Raw genomic sequence first — 16,526 nt, 5'->3', positions numbered from 1 at the left:
CTTATAAAGTAGGCTTTTCTCTATAATTTGGTATAATTTTTATGTTGATAGGTATTGTAGGAGGGTAGATTAATTTCGTTAAAGTTAATAAGGTCTTCTCATATAAACTGTGTTTAGGTTTTCTACAAATCTTGCTAAAGTCCCTTAGACCAAGAAAACGATTGCCGTCCTAAATCAGCTTAGCGGACGGTGCGGATATTCCTATATCCGCACAATCGATTTCTTGGTCTGAGCTTCTGAGGTAAGTAAGGTGTCGTGGACTTGTTCCGGGTTGTTTTGTCCTTATAAGCCATTCAAGACCCTTTCGCAAGCAATATGGAGTGGTGGTCTATGTGGGATGAAATCCGAGGAACTCAATTCACTCTACAGCATCTCTTCAATTCCGGTGGTTAGCGCAGCCACTCCTGCACGGCCTTTTTGTAGGGGAAATTTTGGTATTTTTGCTGTTTAGGGGAAAGTTGACAAAACACGCTAACCACGGGAACGGGGTGCTGTAAATAAGCGTGTCGGCGTGTCGGCGTGTCGGTCTCTACCTAGGACCGAGCTAGAGCAGGCTTACCTAAAATCTTGATAGCTTACAAAGATCGCCATTCGATCCTCCGAACATGAGCAAAACTCCATTTAAATCCGCTCGTTTTATTTTTTGGTCCGTAGGATTTAAGCCCTCAACTTACTAATTCCCTCCAAGGCAGCGGCCTTTAGCTTTTAAGTCCGTGACAATGAAGAGATGGTGTGTTAGCATAAGGGTCCACTTAGCTGTGCGTGATATATAAGTTCTACGCAGGCGCATATGAAAACTTCAAAACACAAGGCATACGATTTAGTCAGATTTCAATACTCATAGAATTCAATTGGCTAGACCTTTGCATCTCATATCTGTAGTCCCTGTGTGTTAAGTATGGCGCAAGAATACGCCAGCAAGCAGTCACAGGGCTTCAAGAACCATATCGAGAATGTTGCCATCGTTGGTGTAAGTTTACATATGATATTTCATGCGTTGATTATACTTCCCACTAATCCATGACAGGCCGGCGGCCAATCTGGCAAATTCATAGTTGAAGCATTGCTCAAAGCCGGCAAACACAAGATCACAGCCATCACACGTGAAGGTAGCACGAACAAAATCCCCGATGGAGTGACTGTGAAGAAGGTCGACTACGACTCCCCATCCTCCCTAGCCGAAAGCCTTAAAGGCCAAGATGCCCTCGTGATTACTATGGGGGTTACCGCACCACCGGACACGCAGAGTAAACTCGTGGAAGCCGCAGCTGCAGCTGGTGTATCATGGGTCATCCCCAACGAATTCGGTGGCGACGGTATAAACGAAGAAGTTGGGCGCGACACCATGTTCGGCCCAGCGAAAAAGGCCGTTCGCGACCATATCGAGAGACTAGGAAAGAGCTCCTGGATCGGCATTGCCTGCGGGTTCTGGTATGAGTTCAGCCTCGGTGGTGGGCCCGCCCGCTACGGCTTCGATTTCAAGAATCGAACTGTGACTTTCTTTGACGATGGCACCATGCGCATCAATACCAGCACGTGGCCGCAGACAGGCCGCTCAGTATCCAATATGCTGGCGCTTAAAGTGCTTCCTGAAAATGAAAACGATAACGGCCCGTGTTTGAGCCAGTTCCGGAATAAGTTTGCTTACGTCTCATCTTTCACGATTAATCAGAAGGAGATGTTTGAGTCGGTGCTGCGCGTGACTGGCACGAGCGCCAGTGACTGGAAGACGACGAATGTTCCTGTGAAACAGTACTACCAGGAGGGAGTTGAGCAGATGAAGAGTGGAGATCGCACGGGATTTGCGAAGCTGATGTATTCTAGGATGTTCTTCCCGGATGAGGCGGGTAATTATGGGGCCTTAAAAGGGTTAGATAATGATAAGTTGGGCCTGCCCAAGGAAGATTTGGATGAATTCACGAAGGTTGGGGTTTATCTACATGACAGCGGATATTTCAATAACTTGTATTAATTGGCGCGTTTGAAAGTTGATGAAGCTAGTAATTATATACCGCCCACTCAGGCAGATATTACCGGAGTAACTCTATGTCCTGGGACCTTTGCCGCCGTTTTTGGAGGGTTTTGCCGCCAAAAAAGGCGGCAATTGCACCTAGGGATTCTGAGAACGACAATGTCACAATTTATCACACATAAAGCATGGGATATATTCCGAACAAGACAATTTTTTTGCTTTGGGCTATAATATAGTTACTAATTCCAGACCGCACCGCCTAGACGCGTTTTCATTCTGCGTTAGATCTTATAGTTTAATATTATTAACTAGGAGGCCAAGGATATCCATGCTATATTTTATGTACAAGGTCTTAGACGAGAGGTAGAGGATATCTAGTTGCCTCTTAGGCATTTTGGTATGCAGAGCTAGGCCATATTAGCAATAGTTTAATTATAAAGGTAAGCAGACATACTGTCGCCAATACTATCGCGTAACTAGTATTTAATTATCGGTTAGGTGTATTAAAGGCTATATAGAGCATATCCCCTAGCTAAATGCAAGAACCTAATACTTGTCTTAGAGACGTTGAGGATATCAATGCTAGCATTTTATTAGAAAGAGGGGAAGAAATTACTCGTTTTAACTAGGGAGAAAGTACATCGTAGCAGTTTTTTCTAGGTAGTTAATGTTAGCCGTTGTTCGGAGTAAGTTGCAAGAATTGGCGCCTAGCAGATTTACGTGCTCAAAATATAAGCCGGCATTTGGTAGTTTTATATTAATAAGCACGCCATTAATCTAAGCTATAAAGTGAGTTGGAACCGGGTTGCTTCTAAACAGCTTATCGCATGCCTAAAAAGCGTTATTAGTGGTTACAAGTAAAGTACTTAGGGACTCCATATACTTCTTGTGAGAGTAATATAAACGGACTTCCGCTGTTATACAAGAAATATATTACATATAAGCGCGACTTGTGGATGTTAGTAACTAACGGAAAAATTATACGATTATGGATGCCAAACATAATACCGTCCACGGTGGTGTGAGGCCTTGTTAGGTGTGGCTTTTCCGATAGGTAGGCCGACCCGAGTGCGGTCGAGATTTCGTTTTGTAGGATCTTCTTATCAAATATCGGACAACAGTATGTCGAAGAGGTCCGGTATATTAGCGGGAGCGACGTCAATGGGGCCCTGGTATGAGTCCGGACGGGAAAGGTAGTGGTGGTGGTCTGAACCAGTGTGTAAAGGATAAATAGTGCGTGAAGGGTCACAAGTGGGATCGTCCTTGAGTGGTAGAGGTTAAAAGAAGTGGAAAGCCCAAGGCCGGAGAGAGGGAAATATGTTCGTTAGCCACAGCCGCGGTTACTAAATAACAATAGCAAAGGGGGAAAGTATACCGTTCCCTAGCTTTGAGCCTTGGAACGGTATAAGGTGCGGAATAGTACGAGCGGCGGAATGTTACGAGCTGGGGAATGGTACGGGGAGACAAGCTAGTGAATGGTACAAGCTGTAGAATGGTACGAACTGGAGAACGGTACGAGCTGGGGAATGGTACGGGAATGAACGACAATGTGACAATTTATCACACGTGAAGCATGGGATATATTCCGAATAAGATAATTTTTATTGCTTTGGGTTATGACAGTTACTAATTCTAGACCACGCTACCTAGACGCTTCTTCATTCTGCGTCGGATCCTACAGTTTAATGTTATTAACTAGGAGGCCAAGGATATCCACGCCATATTTTATATACCAGGCCTCAGACAAGAAAGGACCCCCAGATGTATGCAGAGCTAGGCTGTATTAACAATAGTTCAATTACAAAGGTGAGTAGACATACTGTTACCAATACTATCGCGTAACTAGTGTTCAGTGATCGGTTGGGTGTGTCGAAGGCTATGTAGAGCATATCCCCTGGCTGAATGCAAGAACCTAATGCTTGTCTCGAAGACGTTGGGGATATCGATGCTAGCAATTTATTGGAAATTAAAGAGGGGAGAATATCACTCCCATTAATCGGAAGGAAAGTGCATGGTGGCAATTTTTTCCTTGTAATTGACGGTGACGATTGATTCGGATAAGGTACAAAAATCAGTGCCTAGCAGATTCACATGCTCAAAATGCGAGTTGGCGTTCGGCGGGTTTACTATGATTTTGTCCCCACCATTGATCTGAATAAGAAAATTGGTTGGAACCGGGTTGGTTCCAAATAGCTTATCGCATGCCTAGAAAGCGTTATTAGTGGTTACAAGTGAAGTGCTTAGGGACTCCACATACTTCTCGTGAGAGGAACGTGTGGGGACTTCCACTGTTATACAAGAAATGCATAACATATGAGTGTGACTTGCGGGGGAACCTGACGACCAGCGGGAAAAGCACACGGTTATGTCCGCCAAACACAATACCGTCCACAGTGGTGAGAGGGCTTGTCAGGCATGGCGTTTCCGACAGGTAGGCCGACCCGAGTGCGGTTGAGATCTCATTATGCAGGGCCTTCTCATCAATATCGGACAACAGTATGTCGTAGAGGTTAGGCATATCGGTGGGAGCGACGTCAATAGGGCCCTGGTCAGCAAGAGAAAGGAAGTGGTTGTGATCTGAATCAGTGTGTGAAGGGCTGCCAGTGGGATCGTCCTTGAGTGGTCGAGGTTGAGAGAAGTAGAAAGCCCAAGGCCGGAGAAAGGAAGACATAAAGGAAGACATGTTTGTTTGCTGAATAACAATAGCAAAAGGGGAAGAAGTAAGCAGTGGGAAGGTGCTGGTGGGAGCAAGAACGAGAGGTTATCACGGGCCTTGGCACTTTTCGCTTAGGATAGGCTAGTCCCGCTAAACCCAAACAGGGGCGCCCCAGGACAGAGTTTACGAGCGTGCAATTAACGTAGCACTTTATTTCTTAAAAATGAGCGTTTATTCTAGTTGCTAGAATGCTTCGTGAGCTAAGGATCGGCATCCTAATTCTTCGACGCTCGAGCTGTCTCTTCTCGAGCTCATGCTTCTCATCTCGTTTGATCTTCTCCTCATTCTCGGCCAATGTTGTTGATGCCCTTTGGCATACCATTCCATGTTAAGCCTTGCTCATCTATTAACTTCGCCCTGGTTTCCATGGCCTTTTCCCAAGACGGCCTTGATGTTATTCGTTCATGCTAGGCTTAACGTTGGGAAACCCCTTAAACTTGCCCCGCACGGGAGATGTCGCAAATGCGAGGTTAGTGAAGGTATAGTTGTTGCCTATAAACTATTACTCCCCTTCTAACTAGCCCTCTAGGACGCTGAGAATACGCTTAACTTCGTTATTATAGCGATTAATAGCTATCGGGATTTGTTCAAGTATAGCAACAGAATGGCCAAAAATTACGATAAGCGAATTAAAACAAATCGATAGAAGTCCGTGCCACCTCGTGCACAGTGCCACCCTTTTCCCATACAAAATCGCAAATTTCTACCCTTTATAAAATAGCAACCCCTAGGGCTATTATTATAAAATTTTAAATATAGTATATTTAAAGTCCTAAATATATATTTATATATTTATTTTATTATAATTTAATATTAATAAGTAATTATATAGCTTTAAAAAATAAAGATTTTAAAAAAGTTAATATTTTTTTAAAATTTATATAATAAAATAACTACTATAGTTATTACTATAAAAATTTAAATATAGTATATTTAAGTAATAAAGTATAATATAAAGCTATAATTATATAGTATATTTTATAAGAAAACCATCTATTTAAGTAAATTATTTACTTTAATTTTACTAAAACTATAAAGTAATATCTTAATAATGGCTTAATAATAATTTCTAAAAATTTATAATTGGGCTTTTATATACTATTATATTACCCTATAAAAATTTAAAAGTAATCTATATTATAGTTCTAAAGATACTATATTTTAGCCTATAAATATAAGCTAAATTACTTAATCTTAATAACTACTATATATTTTACTCTTATATTTTTATAGAGTAGTATAATAGTATAGGAAAACCCAATTATAAAAATTTAAAGTTTATTATTAAGCCGTTATTAAGATATTACTTTATAGTTTTAATAAAAATAAAGTAAATAGTTTACTTAAATAGACGGTTTACTTATAAAATATACTATATTTAAATTTTTATAGTAATAGCTATAGTAGTAATTTTATTATAGAAATTTTAAAAGAAATATTAACTTTTTTTAAAATCTTTATTTTTTAAAGCTATATAACTACTTATTAATATTAGATTATAATAAAATAAATATATAAATATATATCTAGGACTTTAAATATACTATATTTAAAATTTTATAATAATAGCCCTAGGGGTTGCGATTTTATAATGGGTAGAAATTTGCGATTTTGTATGGGAAAAGGGTGTGCGAGAGGTGGCACTGTGCACGAGGTGGCACGGACTTCTATTGGATACCGGATTTATCCGATAGATACAATAAATATAGGATTTTCTCGCTTAATACACGTAATATATATTAAATCACATACTTTAACTTAAAATCTCTACTATACACTAGATTCTTCTAGTAACTATAGCTTTAGAGACTAATCTTAAGTCTCCTCTTCTTAAGGTTCTATCTAAAACTATATTATCTATTTAATTAACTTTAAAATCTTAAAAGAATTAGTTTAATATTTATAATTTCTATTATACTATTAGGTAAAACCTAAGTAGATAGTTATATAGCTATAAGGTACGGGCGACCCCGGGGCAACTTAGGGGTAACTCGCCCGTGAGGCATGTGCGCTATACGTGCCTAAGGAAAACCCTTCCTACCTCGCATATAGACTCCTCCTTTTCCCTTAAGGATTTGTCTCTATATATACAATATACCCTATTATTCTGTTATTAGACTCCCTATCCACATTTTTACCTTATATTTAAATCCTTACTAATCCCCTTAGGAGGATAGCCGGTTTAATTTTTCTATAATACCTCTAAAAAGAAAACCAACGCCTATACCTAACGGTAATACGCTAGCAATACAACCGTAGAACGCCTTAGGATTTAGTATAGACAAAACCGCTAAAAGTATACTAGTAGAATCTAAGCCACCTTTAGAATCTTAAAACAATTAGATATCTACAAATGCTAAAGACTAGTTTAACTTATATACCTAGGCTTAAGAAGAGCTTAGTAAGGTTACTAGCGTCCTACTAAATACTACTAACCTAAAGGAGCTAGATAAGCTAGCTAAGAAAATAACTAACTTGTAATGAAGCCTTGTAGTAGAAACTACGGTAGACTTATTAATGGGCTAGGTATGTAGGTATTGCAAGTAAATTAACAACGTAATAATAACTAGTGGAGTAGTTGCCTAATAGATTAACTCTAATTATATTCTAAGAATTACTATAAGGAAGGAACTATCTAGGTAGGGATTAAGGGTTCTTAAATACACAACCGTACTCCTATAAAATCCTTCTTGTACGTAATATACGTCTTATACATAAGCTATATAAGTTCCCTTTGTTCCTTACGTTCCTCTCATAGCACCTTATATAACCTTAGCTACCATTTCTTATTATATAGTTCCACGGGTTCTATCCTAAACCGTGCTTATATTAACCAACTAGCTTCTTCTAACTCCTCTCTAAGTAGTCGTAACATTATACTTAAAGCGTTTGTAATACTATCTCCCTCCTCTTTATCTTCGTCCTTAAAGATACCTAGTATCTCTAGGTCGTTTACTAGAGGTATAATATCCGTCTAATTAACTTAGTTAATATCGTTACTTATAATGCCTAAAGCTTCTTCTTCTTTATACGCGCAACGTCGTGCTCGCACCATTACTGTAATATTGTTGCTTAGTAAAATAATACTATCTCCGTGTTCTTGTTGCTTAAAGAAGGGGTTGGTATATGTCGCGCTAGCGAGTCCTTTATCTTAGCAACCCTTCTTATATTTAGAGTGCACTAAAGCAAACGTTTAATTGTCTTATAATGTTCGCTTTACTTTTAACGCTAAGTATACGCGTCCTATAACTCTTAATAATCTTTAAGTTCCCTAAGTAATTTATTATAGGGTCTTGTGTTTAATCTACTACTACAAAGCTTAATAGTAACCTGGCGTAGGCCCTTACTAAGCTTAAACGTTCTTAGGATACGGAACAGAAGGCCCTAGATGCTTATATTATAGCGTCTGCCCATCTACTTTGTCTTAAGAAAGTGTGTAAGAAGGTTTGTTTTAAGGAGTGGAAACTTATAGAATAAGGTCTATAGGAACTTAGTAATAAAAGAATAGATTCTCTTCTAATAGAGAAGGAAATAACTCTAAGTAGTTCGGCAGTCGCTCTTCCTAGGTCCCCCTTAGGTGGCTTATTCTTTAGCGATTCTTCTTTATTAATATTACCTAACCTTTTCTCTTCTGATACTCCTATACCTTTTCTATAGCGTTCTTTAAATTCTCTAGTGGCTCCTAGGTAGTCTTAGTATAGCCTATTTACTTAACCTTATACTATATTTCATTGTTAATGTCCTTATAACTAATAATTCTTAAAACTTGCTATTTATCTTCTTCTTGTCCTCTATACGTGTCTGCTTTGTAGACTAGTAACTTAATATCTCTATATACTGGCTTTAGCATCGCGATATGTTATACAGGGTAGATCTTTATTTTGGCTAGTAGGTTTAACTTAAACGTAACCGGTGAAATCCTCTATATAATTTTGAAAGGTCCTAGTCTGACGTGGTCTAATTTCTTACTTAGTCGTTAACTTTTGAAATTTTTGTATAGTAGCTATACTTTATCTCCCTCCTTAAGATCTAGTCCCTTAGATCTCTTAGCATTATAGTACTTTTTTATTCTTTGCTGTACTGTCTTAGCTGTTTCCGTAAGGTTTGTATAAAGATTTATCAAAGTCTTTATCCTTTGCTTGGCTTTGCTACTCGTTTTTTTTTACTTATTGTGGCAATAATAATGTTTTTAGCTTGTATCTATAATTTGCCTTAAATGGTAACGTACCCATTTCTTCTTATGGTATTGCATTGTATGCAAATTGTGTAATTAGTAATAGCGATACCTAATTATTCTATGCGTGATTGATATAATGCCTTAGATACTACTCTAGTGTCTAGTTTAATCTTTTTGTTTAGCCGTCTGTTTATGGATAATATGTGATAGAAGTTACTGCTTAAACTTCTTGTTCCGCTAAGAATACTTCCTAGAATGCTACTATAAATCTTAAATCTCTATCTAATATAATTTTACTTAGTGCTCTATATCTTGCGAATACTTCTTTAATATAGATTCTAGCGACATCTTCCGCTAAGATTTCTTCTGTATATGCTATAAAGTATCCCCACTTTATAAGCTTATCTACTATTACTAAGATCGCGTTATAATTTTGTCCGGTAATAGGGTCTCTTAACTTTAGTAACTTAATAATAAAGTCCTATAATATAACCTCCCATGGTTTTTCTAGTATTTTAATAGGTTGTAGCCCTTTATATAGCTTATACCTTATTAGTTTATTCCTTTAGTAATCTAAACACTCCTTAGTAACCTTTCTAGCTATCCTCTAGATTCCGTTAATAATATACTCCTCCTAAAGTCTTAATACTAAGCCTATTACTCCATTGTGTCCTTAAGTTAGTCCCTTATAGAAGTCCTCTACGAACTACTCTGCTATACTCCTTAGGATGTACTTTACTTCTTAGTTTTCGTATATATCTAACTATGGGTTTTCTAGTTATGCTTCTAGAATCCTTTATACTTAAAGGCTTTTTAGTGCCTTATAGACCTTTTCTAACTTATTCTCTTAAGTTACTGTAATTTTTAGATAATTATACCTAATTAGTTCGTCTGTGTCTTTTTGCAGTAAAGCCCCTAATGGCTTATTATTATTCTATAGTTTAGTTTTTTTAACTTAACGTATCGGCTCGCGTGTTATCTATACCCTTGGTGTGCTAAATCTTAAAATAGTATTCCGTAAGCATCTCTGCCTATCTAACCTGTCTTTAGTTAAGTTTTTTTATTATTAGAAATCCTGTTAGGTTTTTATAATCCATTTTAACTATAAATAGTTTTTCTATACCTTATAAAAATGCTCTCTATTCCTTTAATGCTGCAACTATACCTAATAACTCCTTATTATAGATGTTATAGTTTAACTCTGGTGGTGTCATCTTCCGACTATAATATGCCACTAAATGCCATCTATCTAGATACCTTTGTATAAAATATGCTCCTAGTATAAAGTCTAATACATCTATTTCTACAACCGTCTCTAGTCTTAGTTAATAGATCTTAAGAACTAGCTCCTAGGTAAATAACTCTTTAATTTTCTTAAAGAGTCCCTACTATTTCTCTCCCTATGCCTATGGTTTTTCTTTCTTTATTAATCGCGTAAGTGGTTTGATATCCTTTAACTACTATGCTATAAACCTTCTACAATAATTGTAAAACCCTAGAAACAATCTTAACTATATAATATTCTCTAGTTCTTACCAATTTACTATAGCCTTAATCTTCTTTAGATCTATACTAAGTTGGCCTAGTTTAATAATAAATCTAACGAAATTGGTTTTCCTGGTAAAGAACTCGCATTTCTTAATTGCTACTAGCATTTGTTCTTTCTGTAGTTTTTTTAAAACCCATTTAATATATTCTTTATGCTCTTCCTCGTTTATTAAGTAGATAATAATATTGTTAAGGTATACTATAACAAATTCATTTAAATATTCTTCTAATATATTGTTAATACGCTTCTAGAATGTTGCTAGTGCGTTTATAAGCCTAAATTGCATAACTAATAGTTTATATAGTCCTTCCTTTGACCTAAAGGCTGCCTTCTATTTATTACCTTCCTTAATCCTAATCTAATAGTACGCCTATCTTAGATCTATCTTTATAAAGATTTGCGCATTGCCTATCCTATCTTAGATCTTGCTAATTAAGGGTAAAGGATACCTATCCTTTCTAGTAATGTTGTTTAACTGTCTATAGTTAATATATAGTCTTAGTTTACTATTTTTTTTTAGTACGAATAGTACTAAATATCCTACTAATAACTGCGATGGTCTAATATATCCCTTTCATAAGTTTTCTTAGATAAACTCTTTTAATGCTCTACCTTCTTCTTCGGTAAGCTTATAGATTGGAAAAAACCTTAAACTTATTCCTGGTTCTAATTCTATTTCATAGTCCTATACTACATACTTTAATAGTCTTTTACTCTTAGGTGACTATAGTTTCTTGCCATACTTATGGTATCTCTTTAGTATATAGCTTAGCCCTTTTTCCGTTTCTTTATAGGTTGCTCCTACTTAGTACTATACTAACTTAGCTTATTATCACATCTTATAGCGTTAAGTATCTCTAATATTAACCTAACCTATAACCTAATTAATCTTTAGATTATATTCCTATAATTAAGGTATTTCTAATACTGCCTTATTATTCCCTAATGGTAATATATTAAAGGATATCTTAATCTATCTCCCTTTAATAGTTAGCTAAATAGGTCCTGTTTTGAGATTAATAATACCTCCTCTATAGGCTATTAGATCTCCTAAAATTGTTACTAATAGGTAAGGATATTCCTTTTGCCTATATAGTAATCCTATTCTTTTAACTGCTATTAGCAAGATATAGTTCCTTATTACTCCACTATCTATCAATACCTTAAACTGTTAATCTTGCTATTTAACTCGTAAATTTAGGTGTTGTTCTTAAATTCCTTTAAGGGTCTAAGGCTCTACTACTGGCTTTCTCTAGTCCTATAGGCCTCTACTTTTCCTAACTGTTAGCTACTAGATCCTATTTATACTTAGTCTAACTTAGGCCAATACTTAGTTTATTTCTTATCTTTAATATACCATAGATAGGTGTTCTCTAGATATTCCTACCATTATTATCTATCTAGGTATTCTTCCGTAAGGAATCTTCCTAATTAAAGTATTAAGTCCCCTTATTTTTAAACTTCCACTAAGTGCCAACTATATATATACTTAGCGTTTCTATATTTCGCCTTATCCGTTATCTAATATATCCTTATTAGATACTTCTGATTTTTATTCTTTAGTGCCTTATATATGTTGCACGTATTATCTATGTATACTATCCACGATAGTATATAATGTGCTTAATGTTTTGGGTTAACTCTTAGCTTATCCTCGTCCTTAAGTTTAAACCTTTTTCGTGTTAATCTAAGTATTACAACTTTGTTTGCAGGTACTAAGATACGTCTTTTGCTTCTCTAGTCCTCTAATTACTCCTTTAGATCCTTCGATATTATAATTAAGGCCCCTTTAATATAAGTTATAGCCTTCTCTATAATCGGGTGGTCTTAGACAACTTTTTTGTTTAACTATATATAGAAATCTTCCCACTTATTGTTGTGTTGTTATCTATACCACTTTTAGTATAGCTGCTTAAGTGTATACGGCTTGTCCGTAAGGAAATATCTCTTTATTACTATATCGTAACAGCCTTTAGTGTGTTGTTCTTCAAACCTAGTAGGAATCCCTAAATCCTCTTCTTGTTCCAGTTCGGTAAGCTATTTTACTCTTAGTGTACCTATTCTAGGCCTATTAGTAATTCTTTATACTAGTACTTTATCCTTTATATGTCCTAATGTGCTAGATCTCTTATCTAGTTTCTGTTCTTACTATAAGGTAATTCTTGCCCTAAATTTCTCTATGGTTTCTTTTATGTTACGTCTTGCGAGTAGATTCTTAAAGTCTCTTTACTTCTTAATCTTGGTATTAACTTTTTAATCTTTAGGCTGAACACTATATTCCCCTAGTAAGTCTTCTAGGTCTATATATCTATCTCCTAGTCTAATTACTATTTGCGCTGTAGATTCTCTGATCTATAAAGAAGCTCCTTACCTTTTACTTATGGGTGTCCTGATTTATACTCCAAATTCTTAATCCCTTAGATTCTTTAATCCTAAGCTTACTTCTATCTTAAGCTTAGCTCTAGCCTTAATTTAACTAGGCTTATCTAGTATTCTTATCTCATCTTAAAAGTCCTAAATCTTACTTATCTCGTCTTAAAAATCTTATACTGTTAGGAATTCTTATCCCAAGCTCATTCGTATGTCTTTAAACTAAGCTACTACTCTACTCTATTAGTTTCCGTCTATTATAGGTCTTTAAGCTTACCTTATCTTATTTTAAGAATCTTAGTCGTCTCTTATCTCTTTTTAAGAATCTTAAGCCTTTGGCCTTTTGCCTTTATTAAGTAGTAAGCTAGCACTAGTAGTTATCTACTTACTTAATCGTCTCTAGATATTGCTCCTTCCATCTTATAAAGCGATGGACGCCGTGTCTAACGGTGTTATAATACCTGTTACTAAACCTTGCTCTATAGCGGTCTTAATCTCTGCTTCTATTATATTATTAAGGTTTAGATACCCCCAGTTAGTCCTTTACTATCCTTATCGCTAATAATTAATAAGTACTCCGACTCTATTATTATTATTACTAATCTTTATCCGCACGTTACTGTAATATCTTAATCTAGCTTATAAAGTTAATCTTATTCTTTATCTAACTCTTTAGTTCCTCTAAGTCCCTTTAACTCTAGCTCTTATAGCTAATAGCTTGCACCGTACTTAGCGTTTTTATGAATTTGGTATACGTTGTTATAACAAAACGCAAAACTCTTAATTAAATATTCTTTTGTTCCTTATAGCGCACTATTATCCCTCTATACATGTATATCGTATACTACTAGTCTGGTTCCCTTTACTATATAATAACTCTAACCACTTCTATAGTCTCTAGCAAAATAACCCTATTTTTCGCAATTTATGCAAGCTCCTTTTTTAAACTATTGCTTCTGTTATAGAGTCTACTTAAACATCTTCCGCTACTAAGATCCTTAGTTTAGCCTATGCTCCTTAGTTCTATAATTACTAGATCTTTAACCTCTAGGTTTCTATAGTTCCTTACTCTATCTCTTATAGGCTTCTTTAGTACCGCTTAAGTCTATTAGCTCTGCGCCATACCATAGTTTCTAACTTAGCTTTAGTTATTGCGTACTCTACGTCTTATATAACTATAGAACTCTATCCTAGCCCCTCTTAGCCTATTCCCTTTAGAAGATCCTATTATTAATCTTAATTACTTAATCTATTAGTTCCCTTAGGGTATCCGCATCTTCTATTAGAATAATTACGTCCTAGACTTTAGCCTTAAGTCCCTGTTTATACTATGCTATAAGCGCCTTATTATTCCACTTAAGTTATATAGCTAGCGTTTGGAATTATATCGTGTACTTAATTATTAAAGTTCGTTGCGTTAGGTCCTAAAGCTTTTTTTTTGCTATAGTTATTACTTCCGGGTCCCCAAATATTTGTGTAAGTTGTTCTATAAATCTATTCCAGCTTAAAAATATAAACCGTACTTCCTGGTTTATTATTATTATTCTATTTACTTATATCTCTATAAGGTAAGGCTTAAACCATTTAAGTGCTCTTCCTAATAAGAATAATCCTACATATGCTATTTAATCCATAGTTATTGCTAGCTTTACTCCTTCCTGCGCAACCTTAAAGTATATTTACGTAAGGAATCCTTTAAGCTTTAATCTTTCTCCTAAGAATCTTTTAATTAATGGTAACTTAACCTTTACTGCTCCTATCCCATTAATCCTATTTTTAAATGCCGCATTATCTCCCGTTAACTGATCAACTATTGCTTATAACTGTCCTACTATTATAGGTTGCTGTGAGTTAGTGTCTACTATACTAGTGTCGTTACCTAATCCTGACGTAGTTACCGCCATTGATGGCGTTGTGGTGGCTGCTTTTGGTGGCATGTTATTTAACTTATTAAAACCGTAACTATGGTAGTAATTGTGTAACAAAGCCTTATAGTAGGAACTACGGTGGACTTGTTAATAGGCTAGGTATATAGGTATTGCAAGTAAGTTAACAACGTAATAATAACTAGTAGAGTAGTTGCCTAACAGATTAACTCTAATTATATTCTAAGAATTACTACAAGGAAGGAACTATCTAGGTAGGGACTAAGGGTCCTTAAATACACAACCGTACTCCTATAAAATCCTTCTTATACGTAATATACGTCTTATACATAAGCTACATAAGTTCCCTTCGTTCCTTACGTTCCTCTTATAGCACCTTATATGACCTTGGCTACTATTCCTCATTATATAGTTCCACGGGTTCCATCCTGGACCGTGCTTGTATTAACCAACTAGCTTCTTCCGACTCCTCTCTAAGTAGTCGTAACATTGTACTTAAAGCGTCCGTAACATAACTTACGGAGCATTATTAATTTAATAAAGCCCTCCCGTTAACTCTTTAGTAAGGAGTATAAGTTACGCGGCGAATGTATACACTAAGCAAATCTTAACGCCCTAGTTAAGAAGTTACTACCCAATATTAGCGGTATAACTCAACAGTATTTTAGCTAGTAGATCGCCGCAGTTAAGAACCGATTTAAGGTTAATAACGCTAACTATAACTGTAAATAACGCACGCGCTAGGCTATTAAAGGTTTTATAAAAGAAAAGACAATTGCTTAACTAGTATATTAACGGCTAGGCACTAAGGACAAAGGTCCTTTACTATAGGGTAAGTTTAAGACTATAGTCTAAGACTAAATTAGGAATCCCACAGTTAGGTGCTTTAATAACGCTATTATATACTATATAGCTATTATAAAGGAGAACTAAAGGTTTAACGTCTTCCTAGCCTATATACGTAGCTTAGAGGACCACTTCTTATATACCCCTTTTATCAATCCTAAGCAATAGGTAGACTTTTAGTTTTTATACCTCCTAGCCTACTTATAAGCAGAGCTCTTCCGCCAAAACTTTATTAAATGGATAAGAACCGCTAAAGACCTCTTCGCTAAAATCCGCTGTGTAGAGTAACTACTTAATACTATAAAGCTTGCGGAAGACCGCGTAGGGGGTAATAGTAGATCCTTGCGCTTAAAGCGCGGTCGTAGTATAGGCTTTATAGACTTAGGTTTAGGGAACAGAACCTAAAAAGGGCAACGCTTTTTTAAGTAAACTCCTAGGGAGACCACCTAAAAGCTAGATAGCTTAGGGGACCCCCTAGACGCTAGTGCTACGTAGGCAAGTTAAAGGACCGCAGGCGGCCACTATAAAGAATACTAGAAGTAGGCTAATAAAGAGAAGTTAGCTCGGCCTTTAAAAAACCTAAAGCCCTAGTAGTGTATCTCTCTTAGCTATAACTAGGGCCTAATATAGAGGGAAAGAAGAAACGTATTATAGTATATATTGTAATAGATATACCCTAGGGTAAAGTCCGCCTACGTACTTTATATAATAATAGGTACTAAATTAACCTTATTAATTAAGACGTTATCTATAGGTTTAACCTACCTATACGCTACGTGCTATATTTACGTAAACCTATTATATATTTTCTTAATAGCAACCAGATAATAATCTAGGATGCTTATAATCTAATAGTTACTACTAGTAACTCCTAGGGTACCTCTCGCACTATTAGCCCGCAGACCTTTTAGGGCGGCTTATTTAATAGTTACGATATAGTTCTTAAATAGGATTAGCTTATGGAAGCAGATCTATTAATTAGCTTCCGTTCTAAATAGTTTATTTAAGGT

General features: G+C 35.9%; 3 protein-coding genes across 3 annotated transcripts; 1 reads left to right on the top strand and 2 right to left on the bottom strand.

Annotated features, from left to right (window-relative positions):
• The first annotated feature begins 628 nt into the window (after positions 1-628).
• Positions 629-2,108, top strand: K441DRAFT_638442 (putative oxidoreductase CipA). Its single transcript, XM_067646540.1, has 2 exons — positions 629-970; positions 1,028-2,108. Exons 1-2 carry the CDS (start codon positions 899-901, stop codon positions 1,970-1,972), a joined length of 1,017 nt encoding a protein of 338 aa, XP_067502894.1. The 5' UTR covers positions 629-898; the 3' UTR covers positions 1,973-2,108.
• Positions 2,109-3,553: 1,445 nt separating this feature from the next.
• Positions 3,554-4,801, bottom strand: K441DRAFT_144990 (uncharacterized protein). The gene is made up of 3 exons (XM_067640157.1): positions 4,230-4,801; positions 3,838-4,177; positions 3,554-3,745 (listed from the first exon to the last, which is right to left on the bottom strand). The coding sequence occupies exons 1-2, from the start codon at positions 4,653-4,655 to the stop codon at positions 3,965-3,967; spliced, it is 639 nt and encodes a 212-aa protein (XP_067502893.1). The 5' UTR covers positions 4,656-4,801; the 3' UTR covers positions 3,554-3,745; positions 3,838-3,964.
• Positions 4,802-4,827: 26 nt separating this feature from the next.
• On the bottom strand, positions 4,828-5,298 carry K441DRAFT_661731 (uncharacterized protein). The gene is made up of 2 exons (XM_067648919.1): positions 5,218-5,298; positions 4,828-5,167 (listed from the first exon to the last, which is right to left on the bottom strand). Exon 2 carries the CDS (start codon positions 5,008-5,010, stop codon positions 4,846-4,848), a length of 165 nt encoding a protein of 54 aa, XP_067502892.1. The 5' UTR covers positions 5,011-5,167; positions 5,218-5,298; the 3' UTR covers positions 4,828-4,845.
• Between the last annotated feature and the right edge of the window lie 11,228 nt (positions 5,299-16,526).

The sequence above is a fragment of the Cenococcum geophilum genome, assembly GCF_001692895.1.
Source record: "Cenococcum geophilum 1.58 unplaced genomic scaffold K441scaffold_27, whole genome shotgun sequence".
NCBI lineage: Eukaryota > Fungi > Ascomycota > Dothideomycetes > Gloniales > Gloniaceae > Cenococcum > Cenococcum geophilum.
This window is presented reverse-complemented; position numbering and strand designations above follow the sequence as displayed.

Excerpts from the sequence above, each read along its gene's own strand:
- K441DRAFT_144990 (XM_067640157.1), bottom strand. The coding sequence starts at position 4,655 with ATGTCTTCCTTTATGTCTTCCTTTCTCCGGCCTTGGGCTTTCTACTTC. Across the intron at positions 4,178-4,229 it reads ACACGTTCCTCTCACGAGAA|GCATGCGATAAGCTATTTGG; the intron begins GTATGTGGAGTC and ends AACGCTTTCTAG.
- K441DRAFT_638442 (XM_067646540.1), top strand. The coding sequence starts at position 899 with ATGGCGCAAGAATACGCCAGCAAGCAGTCACAGGGCTTCAAGAACCAT. Across the intron at positions 971-1,027 it reads AGAATGTTGCCATCGTTGGT|GCCGGCGGCCAATCTGGCAA; the intron begins GTAAGTTTACAT and ends AATCCATGACAG.
- K441DRAFT_661731 (XM_067648919.1), bottom strand. The coding sequence starts at position 5,010 with ATGGTATGCCAAAGGGCATCAACAACATTGGCCGAGAATGAGGAGAAG.